This window comes from Bos indicus x Bos taurus, chromosome 7 (genome assembly GCF_003369695.1).
Source record: "Bos indicus x Bos taurus breed Angus x Brahman F1 hybrid chromosome 7, Bos_hybrid_MaternalHap_v2.0, whole genome shotgun sequence".
NCBI lineage: Eukaryota > Metazoa > Chordata > Mammalia > Artiodactyla > Bovidae > Bos > Bos indicus x Bos taurus.
In genome coordinates, this window is record NC_040082.1 from 61,605,059 (window position 1) to 61,623,822 (window position 18,764).

The following is an 18,764-nucleotide window of genomic DNA, read 5'->3' on the forward strand; positions in this document are numbered from 1 at the left end:
TTAATCTCCTTGATTATATTTATTCCTAGGTAATGGGGATTTTTTTTTTGGATGCAGTTATAAATGTGGTATTTTTCTTTATTTCTCTTTCTTATACTTAATTTTTAGCATATAGAAACACAGTAGACTTTTTGTATTGATTTTTATATCCTCTTAACTTCACTGAATTTATTAGTTTTAACAGGAGAGAACTCTACTAAACTCATTTTATGGAGCCAGCATTAACCTGTTACCAAAACAAGGATGCCACCAGAAAAAAAATTGTAGACCAGTATCCCCAATCAACATAGATGCAAGAGTTGTCAACAAAATATTAACAGCAATATTATTGCTGAATGCAGAAATACATTTAAAGGATCATTGGCATAATCAAGTGAGATTTATTCCAGGTTTCAATATCAGCAAATCAATCATTGTGGAAGAGCAAATCAACAAAATGAAGGGTAAAAATCATATGATCATCTCAATAGAAGCGGGAGAAGCATTTGACAAAATTCATCATCCGTTTATGTTGATAACTCTGAACAGAGTGAGTGTAGAGAGATTGTAACTCGGCACAATAAAAGCCATATGTGTCAAGTCCACAGCTAACGTACTCAAAGGTGAGATCACAGACAAGACAAAGATGCCCACTCTCGCAACCTTTATTTGACATAGTATTGGAAGTCCTAGCCAAAGCAGTTAGGCAAGAAAAAGAAGTAAAAAGCATCCGAATTAGAAAGGAAGAAGTAAAACTACCATTATTTGCAGGTGATACTATATATGTTAATGGAAAACTCTAAAGGTTCAATCAAAAAACTATCAGAGCTAATAAAATTAAGTAAAGTTGGCAGGATCCAAAGTCAACATACAAAAATTTGTTGCATTTATGTGTACCTCAAATTTAAAACAGGGATAATAGTTGCTTTACACAGGGTTATTGGGAGGATTAAATGAGAGGGCTACATGTAAAGTCTTGAATACAGAGTCTGCTGCTGCTGCTAAGTCGCTTCAGTCGTGTCCGACCCTGTGCGGCCCCATAGACAGAAGCCCACCAGGCTCCTCTGTCCCTGGGATTCTCCAGGCAAGAATACAGAGTCTGGCCCAGAGTAAAAGGTCAAGGGATGGGAGCTGTTATTACTGTTCAGTGGATGTTTTATCTTAAGTCCAAGGAGTTGAGGGACATGAAGAACTTTGTAAGCTTTAAAGTGCAACATAACATGCCACAGGTGATTACTCTCTTGAATATGTTCAGGGCACGGGTTCTTCTCCCTCACAGGAGGAGTCCTGAGGGAAGCCAGGCATCTCTGGATAAGACGCTGTTCTCTTTACCTGTTGACTTTTTTGGACCTTGAGTTCCTTTTCATTTTTTGCCTGGCTTGCTGTGCTGGGGGCTTGCTAAGCAGCTACAGGAAGAGTCTACTCATAAAGTAGTCAGGAATCTGAGGGGAAGTTTTGGTGATACAGGTGTGGGTGGGCCTTAATTTAACTTTAGTGTTGCCTCGTCCTTGGTGACCTGTTGGTAATAGGGACCACTGAATAACTCCAGGAGAGGCCCTGGGCTATGCTTCCTGGCACAAGGTACCCTGTCTGACTTCTCGACCTCAAAACTAAGGACTCACAGAGCTATAGTTTGGTAGCATTGGCATAGGCAATGCAAATTATAGCTGCTAATGGTTACTCAGTGCTTATTACAGTCCAGGCTCTCTGCTAAGTGCTTGATAGCCTTGAAACCTAACAACCCTGGGGGGTAGGTACTATTATTATCCATTATTATCTTCTTTCTGCAGATGAGGAAATTTAGACTTGTACCTTGCTAAGGGTTATATTTCTGGTAAGTATATTCAGAGCCTGGTCTGACTGATTCTAATGGCCTGAGTTCTTTTCTTTGTGGGCTTTCCATTTAGCTGTGCATTAGTGTCACCTATGAAGTTCGCTGGCCACCTCATGCAAAGAGTTGACTCATTGGAAAAGACCCTGATTCTGGGAGGGTTTGGGGGCAGGAGGAGAAGGGGACGACAGAGGATGAGATGGCTGGATGGCATCACCGACTCGATGGACATGAGTTTGGGTAAACTCCGGGAGTTGATGATGGACAGGGAGGCCTGGCGTGCTGCAATTCATGGGGTTGCAAAGAGTCGGACACGACTGAGCGACTGAACTGAACTGATGAAGTTTGCTGAAATTCCTGCTCCTTTGGTCCCAGTTCTATAGATGTGTGGTGGAGCCTGGTACTGTGGTATTTTTCTTTTTCCCAGGTTTATTGAGGTATAATTGCCAAAATTCACCTCCTTCAGTGTTTAGTTTGATAAAATGTAGTAGTTGTATGCAATTGTATCGTCACAGTCAAGATATGGAGCACTACCATAAGCCTAGAAAGTTTCCTTATGTCTTTTGATCCCCTGATGCCTGTACTTTCAACCAGATGGCTTTGATGCACATGTATGTATTCTGGTGCCTGCAGTTGTGAGGAACTGAGGCTTTGAAAGTGAAAGTGAAGTCACTCAGTCATGCCTGACTCTTTGCCCACCCCATGGACTGTAGCCTACCAGGCTCCTCTGCCCATGGGATTTTCTGGGCAAGAGTGAGGCTCTGAAGAAGGAGGATAAAAGCAAGAAAAGAAGGAAAAAACACTTAGAAGGAAGACCGATGGGCCGTGCTTACTGCCTCCAGGTAAGCTGTGCTATACAGGCTCCCAGTGGATAGATAGAGTGTGGAAAAAAGAACTCTCTAGACCAAACCTACTTATAAAGTTTCTTCTCCTCACATGATTTTTTTCCTCAGCCACACAGAGCTGGAAGGTTCTGAACAAAGTTGATGTACATGGTTGGGTAAATGGTTCTGGAATGGAGAGGTGGGGACTGTTGGTAGGCTATGGGAGAAGCTTTGGGTATGGGGAGGAGGCCCAGCAAGGAGGTGAGACCCTACTGCTGGAAGTTCCAAACATGGGACCTCTTCCTCCAGGAAGGCACTACTTTGGTTCCTTTGGCTTTCCTCTATTGCAAGAATCTAATAGTGACTCTCCTTAATCTGAAATCCAGTTAGGACAGTTGGCCTTGAGCAAGCCTGTGGCCCAGAGAAGGCTTGGATAATAAAGTGTAAAGTGTAAAGTATATCACTGATAGTAGAGGAGCTTCTGATGGCAACTTTGTGCCAGGAGTCTGGAGACTTTGATTCTTGGTTCAGCTCTGACCCTGGCTTTGCCTTTCTTTTCTTGATGCCCTTCTCCGAGAAGTCTGTTCAGCTTCTCTCTCATGGATAGAGTGGAGGATAATGTGCAGGTGAGAGCAGTATGGCTTCAACATATGCATTGTGGTGACGTTGGTTAGCACTGCAAAAGTAGGTTGCAAGGAAATTGTGTAAAGATTTTATACTGGCTCTCAAGAGTTGTAATATATTGAGACCTGAAATATGCTTGGTCCTTTAGTATTTACTTTTCTGATCTTCAAAAAATTTCTCTCTGGTTTGTTTCATGTGACACTCGCCACCCCCCCCCCCCCCCCGCCTTTCCTATATGGTGAGGTTGTAACTAGGGGTATGAAGTTGTGAGAGACTTATCTTAGTCTCGTATCCCTTTTATGAATCATCCACTCGTCTTCCTGGTTGATGTCTGCACTCTGGCATGGATTCTGGGATTCATATTCCTTATTTGTGATGTTAAATTTCTGGTCCCTATGATTCACCTCAAGAGGAAATATCTGGAGCAGAGCCACAAGGCTGATTAGAAGAGGAAGGGGCAGAGGGAGAAAGATAGGAGGGGTATTGTTGTGAAAGGAAGAAGTAGTGATACAGGGCTGTAGGGTGTAAATAAAATCTCCTGAGCCCCTTCTCACTTGAGAAAGAATGAGTTGGGTAGTGGTCTAATGGCCTTATTTAAGAGGACTTTGTGATGTCAGAGGTGGGGAGTAATCTTTGAGAGTAACATGCTAGCCAGTTTGAGTTCAGGAGGCTGTGTAAAGTTTAAGTTATTCCTAGTTTCTGTTACCTCAGTGTCTGGCTTCCCTCATTATGGTCTCAAGTCTTTCTGGCAGTGAAGAAATTTAACAGGTCAAAATTACAACTATAATAGGTTTACTAAGTATCCCTCATGGAGAAGGCAATGGCACCCCACTCCAGTACTCTTGCCTGGAAAATCCATGGATGGAGGAGCCTGGTAGGCTGCAGTCCATGGGGTCGCTAAGAGTCAGGAACGACTGAGCGACTTCACTTTCACTTTTCACTTTCATGCATTGGAGAAGGAAATGGCAACCCACTCCAGTGTTCTTGCCTGGAGAATCCCAGGGATGGGAAGCCTGGTGGGCTGCTATCTCTGGGGTCGCACAGAGTCGGACATGACTGAAGCGACTTAGCAGCAGCAATAGCAGGAGCAAGTATCCCTCATACTTTCACATACTTCATATTATCTTCCTTAAATCCCCCTCAAAACTTTACAGTCAAGTAAAAATTTCTTCTTAAACAATCTTACAGGCTAACGAGAAGGAAAATGGAACATTTAAGACATTTTTAGAGTCATGTGATTTTAGAGCTGAAAGGGACTCTAGAGTTTGACCCTACGTTATGGATGAGGGGCTGAGGTCGAGAGTAGGGAAAATACTTACTGAAAGTCACTCAGCTAGTGGTAATATGGGTCTTGAAAAGCAGAGACGTGACACAGAGGATTCCAAGAATAGAGATGCTCACATGTGGTCTTTCTGAGGCATCAAGGAAGTTTCTTAACCCATTTTTGTGGCTAAGCTTCCCAGGTTGGCTCAGTGGTAAAGAATCCTCCTGCCAGTGCAGGAGCTTCATGAGATGTGGGTTTGATCCCTAAGTTGGGAAGATCCCCTGGAGGAGGAAATGTCAATCCACTGCAGTATTCTTGCTTGGATAATTGCATGGACAGAGGAGCCTGGTGGGCTACAGCCCATAGGGTTGCAGAGTCGGATACAACTGACAGGGACTGAACACGCAAACACCAGTGGCTGATTGCCCCAATTATGCCCCTTGACTGTGGCTATGAGGTACAGACCAGCCTCCAGCATGCCCCCTACATTACGTTTTCGCATAGGTGGGTCAGAATTGAGGCTTGAAAGGCAATTGGAGATGCCAGGGTGTGAGAGGTCTTTGACTGGAGATGGGGGATTTAGTTGGAGACTGACTGCTTGGAGCTACAGCGTAAGTCAGATTTTAACATGAGAGACTTTAGGAAGGTGTTTTAGGGTTGTGCTATGGACTTGTGGTGTTTCTTTATGGCCTGGGGAAATAAATGCATGTGGTCCTATTGTGATGGCTTTACTGCAGTTTAGCCTCTTGCTGTCAAATAGTATTTGTTTCATTTCCCCTTTTTCTTACTTCCTTCTGTATTCTCGGTTCCATCAGGCTCTTTTACCCTAACTTCTCTTCATCTATCAGACTCTGAGAGCTGCTGTAGAGTTTGGGAGGAGGAATTGGAAAATGAGCTGTGACCTACAAGTCAATTTCCCCAGGTGGATAAAGTCCACTGGAAGCCACAGAGGGGCCTCCTCATTCCAGCAATCTGGCCAGGCTGACAGACTCACAGCCTATGCGGGCAGGGGAGGAGGAGGGGACCAATATTTCTCGGGCTAGTGAGGAACTGCCCAAGTCTTTTCAGTCTAGGCAGAGGAGGCAGGAGGTACTGGGGTCGGCTGGTCGCCTGGGGATGCCTGGGCAGATGTGGAAGCGGCTGGAAAGGTGGCCTTGCACTTGGGTTGCTGTTGCTGCGCTGTTCCTAGGAGACGGAGGAGCAGCAAGCCTGCGGGGGAGGGGGAGCAAGTGGGTTGCTGCTTTTAGCAGCTGAAAGGGCTGCAGGGAGCTCTGGGTAAGACGTTTTCTGCTGCTGCTGATTCTGCGGTAGAAGCTGCCGAGAGTAAGTCAGAGGAAGGAGGATCGAGAGGGAGGTGGCTTCATTTGCAGCCATGCTGAATCACTGCTGCTGATCAGATCTCCTGCTGGTTGGCTGGGAGAACCGAGCAGAACAGAGCTAGGATCCTCCGGTACAGGCACAGCTCAGCAGCTGCCACCCCGGCTGGGCCTCACACAATGGACGGGGAAAGGTATGTATGTGTGTATAAGTGTGTGTGTATGTGTGTTTGTGTATGTATACACGCAGTCACGCTGCAGCCACCAGCTTTTGTATTGACGTTGGTTAGACAGGGTTGGAAGACCTGGTCACTGATGGATCCCAGCCGGCGGCAGAGTCAGACCAGGGAAACCCCTTTCCCCAGAGATCTGGCTTCTGCAGAGACAGGTCTGGGTTTGCAGGGCAGTGGAGCACCCTGAAAGAAGTGACTTCCTGACTGGTGTTTGGGAAGAGTTTCAGCATGGGCTGTATCAGGCTGTTTCAAGGAGGCGTTTCCCTTTCCTGGCTACTTTCCCCGGGGTGTTTTTTCTTTGGTGGGTGTTTTTTCATGTTATAGCAGGGCTGACCTGGCATAGAGTACTTGCTCAAGTTGTCAACAAGCATGCCAAGCTGATGTCTTTCCTAGAAGTGTGTGTATGTGTGTGTTTGTATACCTGTATGCACACACAAGTTCAAGTAAGAAGGAGAGAAATCCATTCAGGTGACAGTTGCTCGGAACTTTCCATTTGCATTGAAAAGTTTCCTAATGATAGTGGAAGTTATATTCTTTAGAGAAACTGTTGCTCCTTTCATCAGGGGTTTATGAAATAGAAATTACCAGAAGGGAATTTCAGTACTTCTGTTGAGCTGGATCTAACTAGCGAGAGATTTTTTTCCTGGCAGTCCCATGCATTTTAATACATTTTAAGGCTGTTATCTGAGGCTCTGATTCGTTAATTGTGAAGGTGCTGAGTGTGGTGCAGGGGCGGGTCACTTCTCTGTGTGCCAAAACGTCTCTTCTTCATTCTGTGAGTCTGCGGCTGGTGGAGAATGAGGCTTGCCTTTTCCTTGAGGTGAGAAGACTAAGAGCCAGTGGACCCCTGAGGGAGGAGGGCTGGTGCTCTGAGTCGCCAGTTTGATTCAGGTGGTGACCAGCTGGTTAAAGGGTAACAGGTCAACTAAGTCAGCAATGCCTAGAGTGTACCTCAATAAACAATTTCTTTGGCATGGATTGTTCCCAGTCTTACATCTCATGGGGGCAAATGATGTCATTAAACCTCTCTAAACCCCATTAGGACTGGCAGGATTGCATAGTGTCCTCTTGTCTGAAGAGGCCCCCAGGGGCTGTCTCTCTTGACGTAACTCCTGGGAAGAGAACTGGGACTTTTTAGACTGAATGTACTGCTGGTTGAGTGTCTCTCCTTGAGTGTCCTTTGCAACAGGAGCTTAGTGTTGGATTCTGTGTAGCCCCCTGGGTGACAGAGCATTTGAAAGCCTGCTTCCTTAGGGCAGAAGTGTACAGTGTCCTCACCTTCTCTTATTGGTCTAGTAGCTAACAGAGGGCAGGGGTGATATGAATGGAGGTTTAGAGATTCTAGATCAAGCCTGTTTGCTTATATATTAGGACTGAAAGGTCCATTTGAGACTAGCAACAGTAGATCAGAACACTGCTTCCCAAGCATTTTGGGGTACTTACTATGTTCTCAGTTTTATGTTCCAAAATGTAATGAGCCCTGGCCTCCTAGGAGCTCTCTTGTTCTTCAGCACTCTGGTGCCTTTCAACTGGGATGGCTGAGGTTTTTGGCATTGCAACCTCTAGTTTTTACACGTGTTCTTTTGCTTTCCTTCTATCAAAAGCAGATAAATCCAAACCTTGCAGCTTCCAGTGTTCACCAGGTCACCGAGCTCACTACCTTTTGTTCCCACTCTAAGACCAGCTTACCCTGCCAGGCATTCAAGTCTTCTGAAATCTGGCTCCAGTCTCCATTCCTACTGCTCACTCATATACCCCTACTGAGAGATCTATGGGTCTCTCTTGTGATCGCTCATCCTGTGCACTACTACATCCAGACTCAGATCCTTAGCTTCCAGAGTTTCTTTCGCCTGGAATGCCTTTTGCTTTCACTTTTCCAAAAGTTATTCATCTATCAAGGCTGTTTTAAAATTCCACTTTGTCTTGGAAACTTAAGCTCTTCTGGTTCTGGCAGATGTTCTTCCTAATTTCATTACTTCTAGTTTGAATCTCATAGTTGGGTACCGAATAACAGGCCCACCCACAAGATGTTTTTGTGCTTTTGTTTCATATATCTTGTAAGTTCCCATAGTGGGGGATAGGTCCTCAAGGACAAGAATGTTGCTTGTACCTCTGAATACTCCACATTATCTACAGTGTGGCTGGACACGTAGTAGGTATTAGATAATTATTTGCGGATTAGCTGACTTTTGTGAGAAGCTCCAGTAACTAAAAATTGCCTCTCCAAGAGGCAATTGAAACCTCTGGCCAGTAGGTTCATCCTTGGCTATCAGCCTTATTATCTCAGCATGGGTAATTGACCCCATGGAATGCTTTGAGGTAGGGGAGAAAAGGAGGAAGTAGGCTTCTTTCACAAGTTCCCTGGGAAACTTGGGGCCAGAGAAACTGGGTGACTGGCCTAGGATCACATGTCAGACCTCCAGAGACTGGAGGGATCCTAAGTCTTGTTCTACATTTAACCTGCTAAAGCTTAATTGGGGCTGTTTTTAAGCATTAAGAATTTTCAGCCAAGAGATTTCTAATGAACAATTTTCTTTCTTTGCCATGAGGTTTTGAAAATAACTTCTACCTTAAAAGGCTATTAATTAAAACATGGGCTTAGGGGTAACATAGAGTTTGCGGTGAATCTATTTCATAAACTTGACCTTGAGTGTGTCACATTTTTTCAGAATTAATATTTCTTTTTGATGTAGAGAGACAGTATCCATATCTCATAGAGTTGTTGTGAAGATCAAAGGAGGCAATATAGATAAAGCACCTAGTAAGTTTTTCTGGCACAGAGTAAGTTTTCAGTAAATGGTAGTTGCTATTATTGTTAGTGTTCATCTATTACCCTGCTGTGCTCCATGATTTGTTCTTGGATACTAACCAAGGCTTATTTCAAGGCCTTCATATATTTATAATCCAAAGCAGATTTTGTGGGACCATTCCCATGAGAAAATTAAGAGGCTATCAGGTCATCATCTTGCATCCATCTGAACTGTCTCCTCACAGTGAGATACCACATAGGGCTTAGCACTTCCTCTTGTAGGGTTCATCAACACTTGTGTGTGTGTGTGTGTGTGTGCACACGTGTGTGCTCAGTCCTGTCAGACTCTGATTCCTATGGATTTGTAACCCACAAGACACCTGGAATTTTCCAAGCAAGACTACTGCAGTGGATTGCCATTCCCTATTCCAGGGCATCTTCCTGACCCAGGAATTGAACTCGAGTCTCTTGCATCTCCTGCATTGGCAGGCAGGTTCATTACCACTGTGCCACCTAGGAAGACTTACCTTAGTCCTCTTTTTTATAGACACCCTGAGGCTTCAGATGCCTTGGTGGTTTGGAGCCATGACATCACTACAGTGACAAATTGTGTGTGTGTGTGTGTAGAACACATTGAAAATGACAGTAGCTTGGCTACTGGGATTTCATTTAAGTTCTAGAAATTAGCCTTGTGGATGGATTACAGTAAATTTCCAACTTATATGAGGTATCTAGAATGGTCAAATTCATAGAGACAAAAAGTAGACTGGTGGTTGCCAGGGTCTGGGGAGAGGGAGAAATGCTTAATGGGCATGGAGTTTTAATTTAGGGAAATGAAAAAGTTCTGGAAATAGATGGTTGCACAAGAACATATACATACTTAAAGCCTCTGAACTATATTCTTAAAAGGGTAAATTTCAAGTTACATGTATTTTACCACAGTTAAAAAAATTTCCAGGCATAGTCTCTGGGATATTCACAAGAATTGCAGAGAACCACAACTTTTAGAAGAAGCATCACAAAAGGGGGATGTTGGCTGTCCATTTTTATTAAAATTGTGGTGGTTTTATTTATCAGAAGCATCAGGATGCCTCTTATTGCAAGGGGCATTGTGTGCCCAACACTGTGCCTTGAATTTATGAGAGCAGTCCTAAGAGAGAGAATGGCTCATCCTTATGGAGGACAGCCTGCTCCTAGAACCCTGAGAGCTTATTTTTCCATCCTTGATCAGGAACAGATCTTATTAAAACAAAAACAAAAACATGATGTAGGCAGCTAAGTCTCTCCAAACGCTGAGTTTACAACACCCAGTGTATCCCTGGAAAGACCCAGGGAAGAGCAAGTGTTCAGCGCCCCAGGCTTTCTCTTCCTCTCAGCCCTCTCCCACCCATAGAAGGCATGGGTGGAAACTTCTGTAGAAATTTTTGGGCATCACTGCCGCCTGAAGCATATGTGCATTTCAACCATGATAATTGAAACCAAACTTTCCATTTTGGAAATAATTTTTGGTGAAGCAAGGTTTTCAACTGCAAGAAAACAAAGTCAGTTGGAAGAAACCTCTTGATTTCCCCATACCCAGATTTGAGCTTTTAGGTTTTTGCTGCTTGCTAGGTTTTATATTGTTAAGACACATCTATACAAGAACATTTTGGGGTAAGTTTTCTAAAGCAAGTATTTTATTTGATGAAATTTGCCATCATAGAATTGACCTAATTTTTTTTTTTTTTCAATATCTGGATAAACCTTGAAACTAGGTTAGACTGAAAAGAGCATTGATGCACTGTGTAAAAAATAACTTGAACATGTTTTGTTCTTAAATTTTTTTCTCTATCAAGTTCAGTGGTGGTCAAGTTACAAATCTGTAACTTTTTATAATTTAAAAGGGTTTTCAGACTCTCAGCCCTGCTTTCATGGACTTTTCTTTTTAACTTGTGAAAGTCTATTGTAAACTCTATCAAAACCACACACATGGAAGAGTTCAGCTCTCCTATTCAAACCTAATAGAAGTTTGGCTTCCAAAAGGCCACATAATGAGGGCTGTGTTTTCTTTCAGTCTTTCTCTCCCCTTGTTTCATTCTGTCTGTCTGAACTCATGTTTTTCTTATATTTTGCATTTTTACCCAGCCTGCTGAAGTGATTGCCTTCTTGGTTTGGAAGGAAGCTATTTGTGAATTGGACTGTTAGGAATGTGATTAGTAACATACCTGTTCTTGAACTGGTTTATGAAAGAGCACATTACAAGAATGGCAGCAGCTGCTGACTAGCTTTGATGCATCATGGCAGGCTTGTCTGAGTTCTGTCCAATTAATAATATTAACTCCAGTACATACTGTAGTTCCCCACAATCAGTGAAGTGAAATAGTGCCATGGCACAGGTCCTAGGGGATTCAGTCTTTTTCATTGGCTTAGTTTGGCCACACCATGAAGAACCTCAGGGAGTGGATCATAAGGATTGAGTCTCCCTTGGCCTGTTGGGCTGTGTACATTATCCCAAGACAGTGGACATTGCTATGAAGAGCGTAGGCCCTGGAGTGAATTAGACATGGGTCTGGAGTGTCAGTTCTCCACTTAGTAGTTATGTGGGATTTCTGGATAAGTTTTATCTCAGTGCCTGAGGAGGTTATACTTTATAGGGTTGTTCTGAAGATAAAATGAGATAGTAGAGGTAAAGTAAGCTTTCAGTAAACTGTTAACTGTTACTACCCAGGAACCATAGCTTACTGATGCATTATCTTCCCTGGGTCCATGTGGCCTGTTGCGGGGAATCAACTGATGCTTAAACTGAGGTGGCCCAAGTGAAAAAGTAGGAGAATATGGAGCTCTGTAGCAGTCTGTGTGTGGGGGTGTTCCTTGAGGACAGGGCGGCACTATCACACCCTGAGTCCTGTTACTTGGGTATCTTCAAGTGCCAGGTCATTCATTCATCCAGATGCAGAAATCTCAATTGGGTCATTTTGTCCTTGAACTTTAGGATTGAGAAATATGCTAGTTCTCCCAGAGCTAGTTTACCCAGAGCCCGGTAGGTTCCAAAATTTTCTCTTGTCCTTTGCTGCCCAGACCTGAAGAAGTGGAGTCATGCTGATGAACTCATCATGAGAAACTGAGGTACAACAGTCAGAGTGTCATTTTATTAATTTGTGATGAAAAGTATTACTGGCACAGTGTTCCTGAGGGCCTGCTACCACACTTTCTTGCTTCCTAAAGGAAAGCCACAGGGGAAGCCAACTTAATCAAGAGGCCGCATTTGGGAGCTGGGGACTGAGTAAGGTCATTTGAGTGTTTATAGGCTTCAAGTTCCACAGCAGGGATCTGACATGAGGCTGAACCTAATGATTATCTGATGATTAAATAATTTCTTCCATAGTGTGGGGTGAGCTGGACCAAGAGCTTTCTCAGCCTGATTCTTGTTTTTCAATTTCCCTTTCTAAAGGAAATTTTCTTACCTTTTTTTTTTTTAAAGGACATTTTCTTTATTGAGGGATTTTAATGCATTCGGCATAGCCTTCCTCCAACTCACAGAGTTGTGTTGACTCCCGTAGGTGACTTTGCCTCTCTTTATTCTGTCTCATTTATAGCTTGACCATCATGCGTTTGGACTCTATCAGTGTGGCCCATGCTGCCTGAACTTTATTTGCATCTCTTGAAGACTTTCAGCAGGGATGCAGTTCTTAACTCTCAACAGTGTTTCTTAGACTCCCCTTTCCTCTCCTCTCCATTCTCTCACACCCTGGATGCTCCAGAGTTCTTCGTTTGGCAGATTCCCCAAACACATCTGGACAGTTAGATGCTCAGAGGTTTCTATTTCTCCTGCTTTGCTGACATGCATGCTATTGTCCTTTCTATTCATTGCCTGGATTTTTCTTAGTGATGGAAAGAGCCTAAGAACTAATGCAACAGGCAGTAACTCTTCTTGCTTTCTTCCTTCTTCTCTAGAGGAGTGTGACTTTCTCTTCTACCCCTGCCCACCCCGCTTCCTGTCAAGAGCTTCCTGATTCTGTATCACCAATGCAGGAAACTAGTTTGGCTAAGAAAGCTCCTCCCCTCCCCCTACCACCTCCTTTGGGGAAGGACAGAGAGGGAAGTTGAGAGGGATAAAGCTATAATTATTTTAGAGGATATGAGAAAAGATGGGATAGTTGGTAGTTATACCTCATTTACTTGTCCGTCCATTCAGTTACTCAATAATAATTTACTGAGTACCTGCCATGTGCCATAGGCTGATAATATAGAGGGAAATAAGATACCATCCTGGTTCTTATGGAGCTCAAAATCTAGGGTGGGCAGTGGTATGCAAGAACCAGCATTCACCCACTTGCTAGAGCTGCTTGCTAAATTTTTAAGAATTTTGTGAGTCAGTCATTTAAATACAGCCCTCATTTTAAAAATTATGTGATTTACTAATAAATTATATTAAAGACATAGTAAAGACTCATCTCTTCCTAATTATTTTACTAATGGGCTTCCTTGGTGGCTCAGATAGTAAAGAATCTGCCTGCAAAGTGGGAGACCGTCAGCAAGAGGTCTGAGGGTTGATGAAAATGAGCTAGACATAGGGGACAATGGGTGGGGATAGGGCAAAAGAGCTTGGTATATTTAGGCAATTGTGAATATTTTAGTAGTTGAGTAACAAAAAGTCTTCAGGACAGCAATGAAATGAGGAAGCACCAGGCTGGGTCTCTGAGATTTCTTCTGTATGCAGTGAGGAACCAGTGAGAGGTTTCACATAGGACGTGCCATGCACACTGACATTCTGTAAAGATCATTCCGAAGTCTTTGAGGAGGAAGTTACTGTAGTAACCAACCCAGGTAAGATCCTGATGGCCTGGACTGAAGTCGTGGCAGTGACTAGGGAATGGGGTAGAGAGACATTAAAGGACCTAGGACTGATGGGACTTGTGGTAGTATGTGAAGTGAGAGAGGGAGGGAAGAAGACATCCAATGATATCCCAACTTCTGCCTTGCGTAGGTGAGTGGGTAGTTGGGTATGACTCTGAGACAGAGAGTACAGAAAGATGAGCAAGCTTCAGAGAAGGTGGGGAGCATCAGTTTAGTATAAGTTACTGTGAAAAATCTAAGTTGGGGAGTCAGTTCAGATACTAGATATATATATCTGGACTTTAGAGGAGAGGGGAGGGTAGGAGAAAAGGCTGTGGGAGGTGGCATACCATGAAAGAGGGCCTAATGTTTACAGTTTATGTATTTTTGTTTATAACTCATAACTATTATAAGATTTTATGTGTATTAATTTATAGTTTAATTTTGAAGACCAACTTGCATTTTTAAGATTGTTAGGGTTGGGGGCAGTGTTTGGGGCAGACCATCCCCACTCTGCTCTACTGTCCACCACACACAGGGACAAAGTGGAGGGTTTTCAGATCAGATTTCATTGATGGTAAATAGCCACAGTTATCAAGACAGTATGGTACTGGCACAAAGACAGAAATATAGATCAATGGAACAAAATAGAAAGCCCAGAGATAAATCCACGCACATATGGACACCTTATCTTTGACAAAGGAGGCAAGACTATACAATGGATTAAAGACAATCTCTTTAACAAGTGGTGCTGGGAAGTCTGGTCAACCACTTGTAAAAGAATGAAACTAGACCACTTTCTAACACCATACACAAAAATAAACTCAAAATGGATTAAAGATCTCAACGTAAGACCAGAAACTATAAAACTCCTAGAGGAGAACATAGGCAAAACACTCTCCGACATACATCACAGCAGGATCCTCTATGACCCACCTCCCAGAATATTGGAAATAAAAGCAAGAATAAACAAATGGGACCTAATTAACCTTAAAAGCTTCTGCACATCAAAGGAAACTATTAGCAAGGTGAAAAGACAGCCTTCAGAATGGGAGAAAATAATAGCAAATGAAGCAACTGACAAACAACTAATCTCAAAAATATACAAGCAACTCCTACAGCTCAACTCCAGAAAAATAAATGACCCAATCAAAAAATGGGCCAAAGAACTAAATAGACATTTCTCCAAAGAAGACGTACAGATGGCTAACAAACACATGAAAAGATGCTCAACATCACTCATTATCAGAGAAATGCAAATCAAAACCACTATGAGGTACCATTTCACACCAGTCAGAATGGCTGCGATCCAAAAGTCTACAAATAATAAATGTTGGAGAGGGTGTGGAGAAAAGGGAACCCTCTTACACTGTTGGTGGGAATGCAAACTAGTACAGCCACTATGGAGAACAGTGTGGAGATTCCTTAAAAAACTGGAAATAGAACTGCCTTATGATCCAGCAATCCCACTGCTGGGCATACACACTGAGGAAACCAGAAGGGAAAGAGACACATGTACCCCAATGTTCATCGCAGCACTGTTTATAATAGCCAGGACATGGAAGCAACGTAGATGCCCATCAGCAGATGAATGGATAAGAAAGCTGTGGTACATATACACAATGGAGTATTACTCAGCCATTAAAAAGAATACATTTGAATCAGTTCTAATGAGGTGGATGAAACTGGAGCCTATTATACAGAGTGAAGTAAGCCAGAAGGAAAAACATCAATACAGTATACTAATGCATATATATGGAATTTAGAAAGATGGTAACAATAACCCGGTGTATGAGACAGCAAAAGAGACACTGATGTATAGAACAGTCTTATGGACTCTGTGGGAGAGGGAGAGGGTGGGAAGATTTGGGAGAATGACATTGAAACATGTAAAATATCATGTAAGAAACGAGTTGCCAGTCCAGGTTTGATGCACGATACTGGATGCTTGGGGCTAGTGCACTGGGACGACCCAGAGGGATGGTATGGGGAGGGAGGAGGGAGGAGGGTTCAGGATGGGGAACACATGTATACCTGTGGCGGATTCATTTTGATATTTGGCAAAACTAATACAATTATGTAAAATTTAAAAATAAAATCAATCAATGCAAAATAAATAAATAAATAAATATGTCATGAAGACCTGCTGTGGGCATGGCCTTCTGCTGGGCAGGCTAAACTGTTGAGAGTCCTTGGACACATTGTCCTTGCTTACCAGGAACATGGAGACTAGCATGGGGGGCTGGGTGTTCAAATATGTGCTATGAAAAGGTCATCAAACGCATTCGTATCCTATGTGCAGTTGGGTTACAGGCCAGAAATACCACAACAGTTTAGGGGAGGCAGGGATCACTTAGGAATGAAGTAGTCAAAGGACTTCACAGAGGAGGCAAAACTTAACCCAGGCCATCCTGGAAGACTGGAAAATTCAAAGACTAACACAACAAGGAAGAGCAAGCTTCCCAGTTACTAGTCACAGGAGAGCTGTCAGCGCTTCCAGAATGTCTCTCTTTGATCTACATCTGTCCCGTATATGTAAAATAGAACTAATAATGTCTGTCCACTGGCCCTTTATGAGCTCTAATCTCATAAAGTTTCTGTCAGAAGCCTTTAGTTGTTCTCTGATCAATACCAGATATTTTCTCTTCCTGGCTTTTAAGTCTCTGCAATTTGAAGACAGTATTTATAATGAATATTTGTGCAGTGTTTTACAGTTTCTAAATTTACTCCAGGAATGCAAATATAGTTTAGTATTAGAAAATATGTCATATACCACATTAACAGATTAAAGGGAAACATCCATATGATCATCTCATTAGATTCACAAAAAGATTTGATAAAATTAATATAATTTATGATTAAAATTAAAATGTGAGTTTAATTTGATAAAGGCCATCTACAAAAATCCTAAAATTAACATACAATGAGGAAACATCACAAACATCTTTTTTAAATTTAGAATGAGAAAGATGACAAGAATATTCATTAGGACATTTTATGTTTATCATTCTGTGATATGTGTCTAAAGGTGGCATAACAAAGTGAGTAGGGAAAAAGAAAAAGTATTCAATAAGTGGAACTTACAGGAAAAAATTAGATCCATATTTCATATGGTGACATAAAAATCAACATTAGATAAAATAAGGGCTTAAATATCAAAAGAAAAATCATTAAACTTTTAGTATAAAATAGAAACATATCTATCTGGCCTGGAGTAGGGAAGGACACTTAAGTTATGAAAGAAATTATACTTGTGGGATTTTTAATAGGAAGTTTTAAATTTTTACTAAGTCCTCCCTCTCCTTGATAACTTTCTCTGTTTTGAGATTTTCTTAATGTTTTTAAACACATGATTCTGCCTTGATATTTATCATCCTGTGCTTAGCTAACTTCTTTGTACCTAGAATGCAAACAGTCCCACAGTTCAGATGTCTGTGGCTTACATTTTTCTGCTGAACTAAAAGTGGGAAGGAAGCCAGTAGAGGCGAGTGTCCTGGTTAGACAAGCTGTGGCTCTGGCATGCTGGTTATATTGGAATGTTCCAATGTTACGAGTCCCAGTGTGAGATCTAGAGAGACTCTCAGGTCTCCAAAACGTTATCTTAACCATAGCAACCCCTTTCTTGAGCCAGTTTGCAAGGCTACGTGGTTACATCAACAGAGGCCCACTAGAGAAAGGCAAAGGAAGTTACTGTCAGTGTCTTAGAGTTGGTGTGAACTGTGGGTCCCCAAATCTGCACCAGTGGAGAAGGTTCTGGTTTTCTGTGAGAAGGCAAAGCTTAGTCTGGTCCAAACAGACATAACTCCAAGGTCCCAGACTTGGCTTGGAGCTGAATAGTTTTATCAGTTTGGGGAGAAAGTCCTTTTCTTGCTCATTTTTTTGATTCTTCTTTCCCACCCCACCATCAAGTTGAGACTTGTTGCTTGGAAGTGATTGAGCACCTTGCTGGCATCCCACAGGAATGAGTGTTTTGTCTTTGGTGTAGAAGCCTTTAAGATTATAGGTGCCTCTTGATAGTCACCACTTGCTCACCTAACCCACATATAGTCATTTTATAACAGTTACAATCCCTTGTCTTTCTATGGGATTATGGTTTCTCCAAAGCTTTCACTCTTATGCCACTTTTCTCCACGCTGTGGCCAATGTGATCTTCCTAAAGCACACATGTATTCACTTGCTTCCTGCTCCACTTCTTAAAACTCTGAGGGTTTCTCATTGTTTCAGAATGAAATCCAAACTCCTTAGCTTTGTTTTTATGTGGCACTTGTAAGACCACTTTTAGTTTTACTGAACTTGTAGTGCTCTGATTCCACTGGACTCCTTTTCTCTAGGTCTTTGTTCATATTGATTCCTCTGTTTCCCCATCTTCCTTCTTACCTGGTTAATTTCTGCTATTCCTTAAGATTTGTATTCTTCCTCAGCTTCTAGCAATTTTTTCCTCAGCCTGCCATCACTGAGATAGTTGCCTATCCTTTGTGCTTCTGTGTGGGCATGCACGCTAAGTTGCCTCAGTTGTGTCTGACTCTTTGCGACCCTATGGACCGTAGCGTACCAGGCTCCTCTGTCCATGGGATTCTCCAGACAAGAATACTGGAGTGGGTTGCCATTTCCTCCTCTGGGGGATCTTCCTACCCAGGAATCGAACCCGCATCTCTTATGTCTCCTGCATTGGCAGGTTCTTTACCACTAGCACCACTTGGGAATCCCTTTGTGCTTCTGTAATTCCAATCAGATCATAATACTCTGATATGTTTAAATGTTGACTTGGCTTTCTCCATCTCTGAAGTCTAAGCGTTATGAAAGCATGATCTGTGACTTACTTATTATGTTTCTCTTGAATTTAAACACAGTGCTTGGCATGTAGTAAGCTCCACTAAATGTTTGTTGAATGAACCTACATCCCTGTGAAGTGAGTGGGGTACAGTGCTTAGTCTCCCCTCACCCCATACCCTTTTAGGGATGGAGGGATGGAGAATAAGCATCATGACCTCCCAAAAAGTCACACCAGTGCTTGATGGAAGAAGCTGAACTAGGGTCTGAGGGGTACATTTTGCACTGGAAGATCCTGAAGAAATTCCTGACCCAGTGATTTCCTTCCCTTCTGGGCCTGTGGTGAAGGAAAAGACTGA

At 42.6% G+C, this 18,764-nt stretch overlaps 1 protein-coding gene across 2 annotated transcripts in view; it reads left to right on the forward strand.

Moving 5' to 3' along the window:
• The first annotated feature begins 4,873 nt into the window (after window positions 1-4,873).
• KLHL3 (kelch like family member 3) overlaps window positions 4,874-18,764 on the forward strand; it is a 133,267-nt gene continuing 119,376 nt past the window's right edge. For both annotated transcript variants that reach the window (XM_027546427.1, XM_027546428.1), the window contains exon 1: window positions 4,874-6,032. In XM_027546427.1, coding sequence (XP_027402228.1) covers window positions 6,019-6,032 — 14 coding nt within the window. In that variant the 5' untranslated portion in view covers window positions 4,874-6,018. The remainder of the gene's footprint in view (window positions 6,033-18,764) is intronic.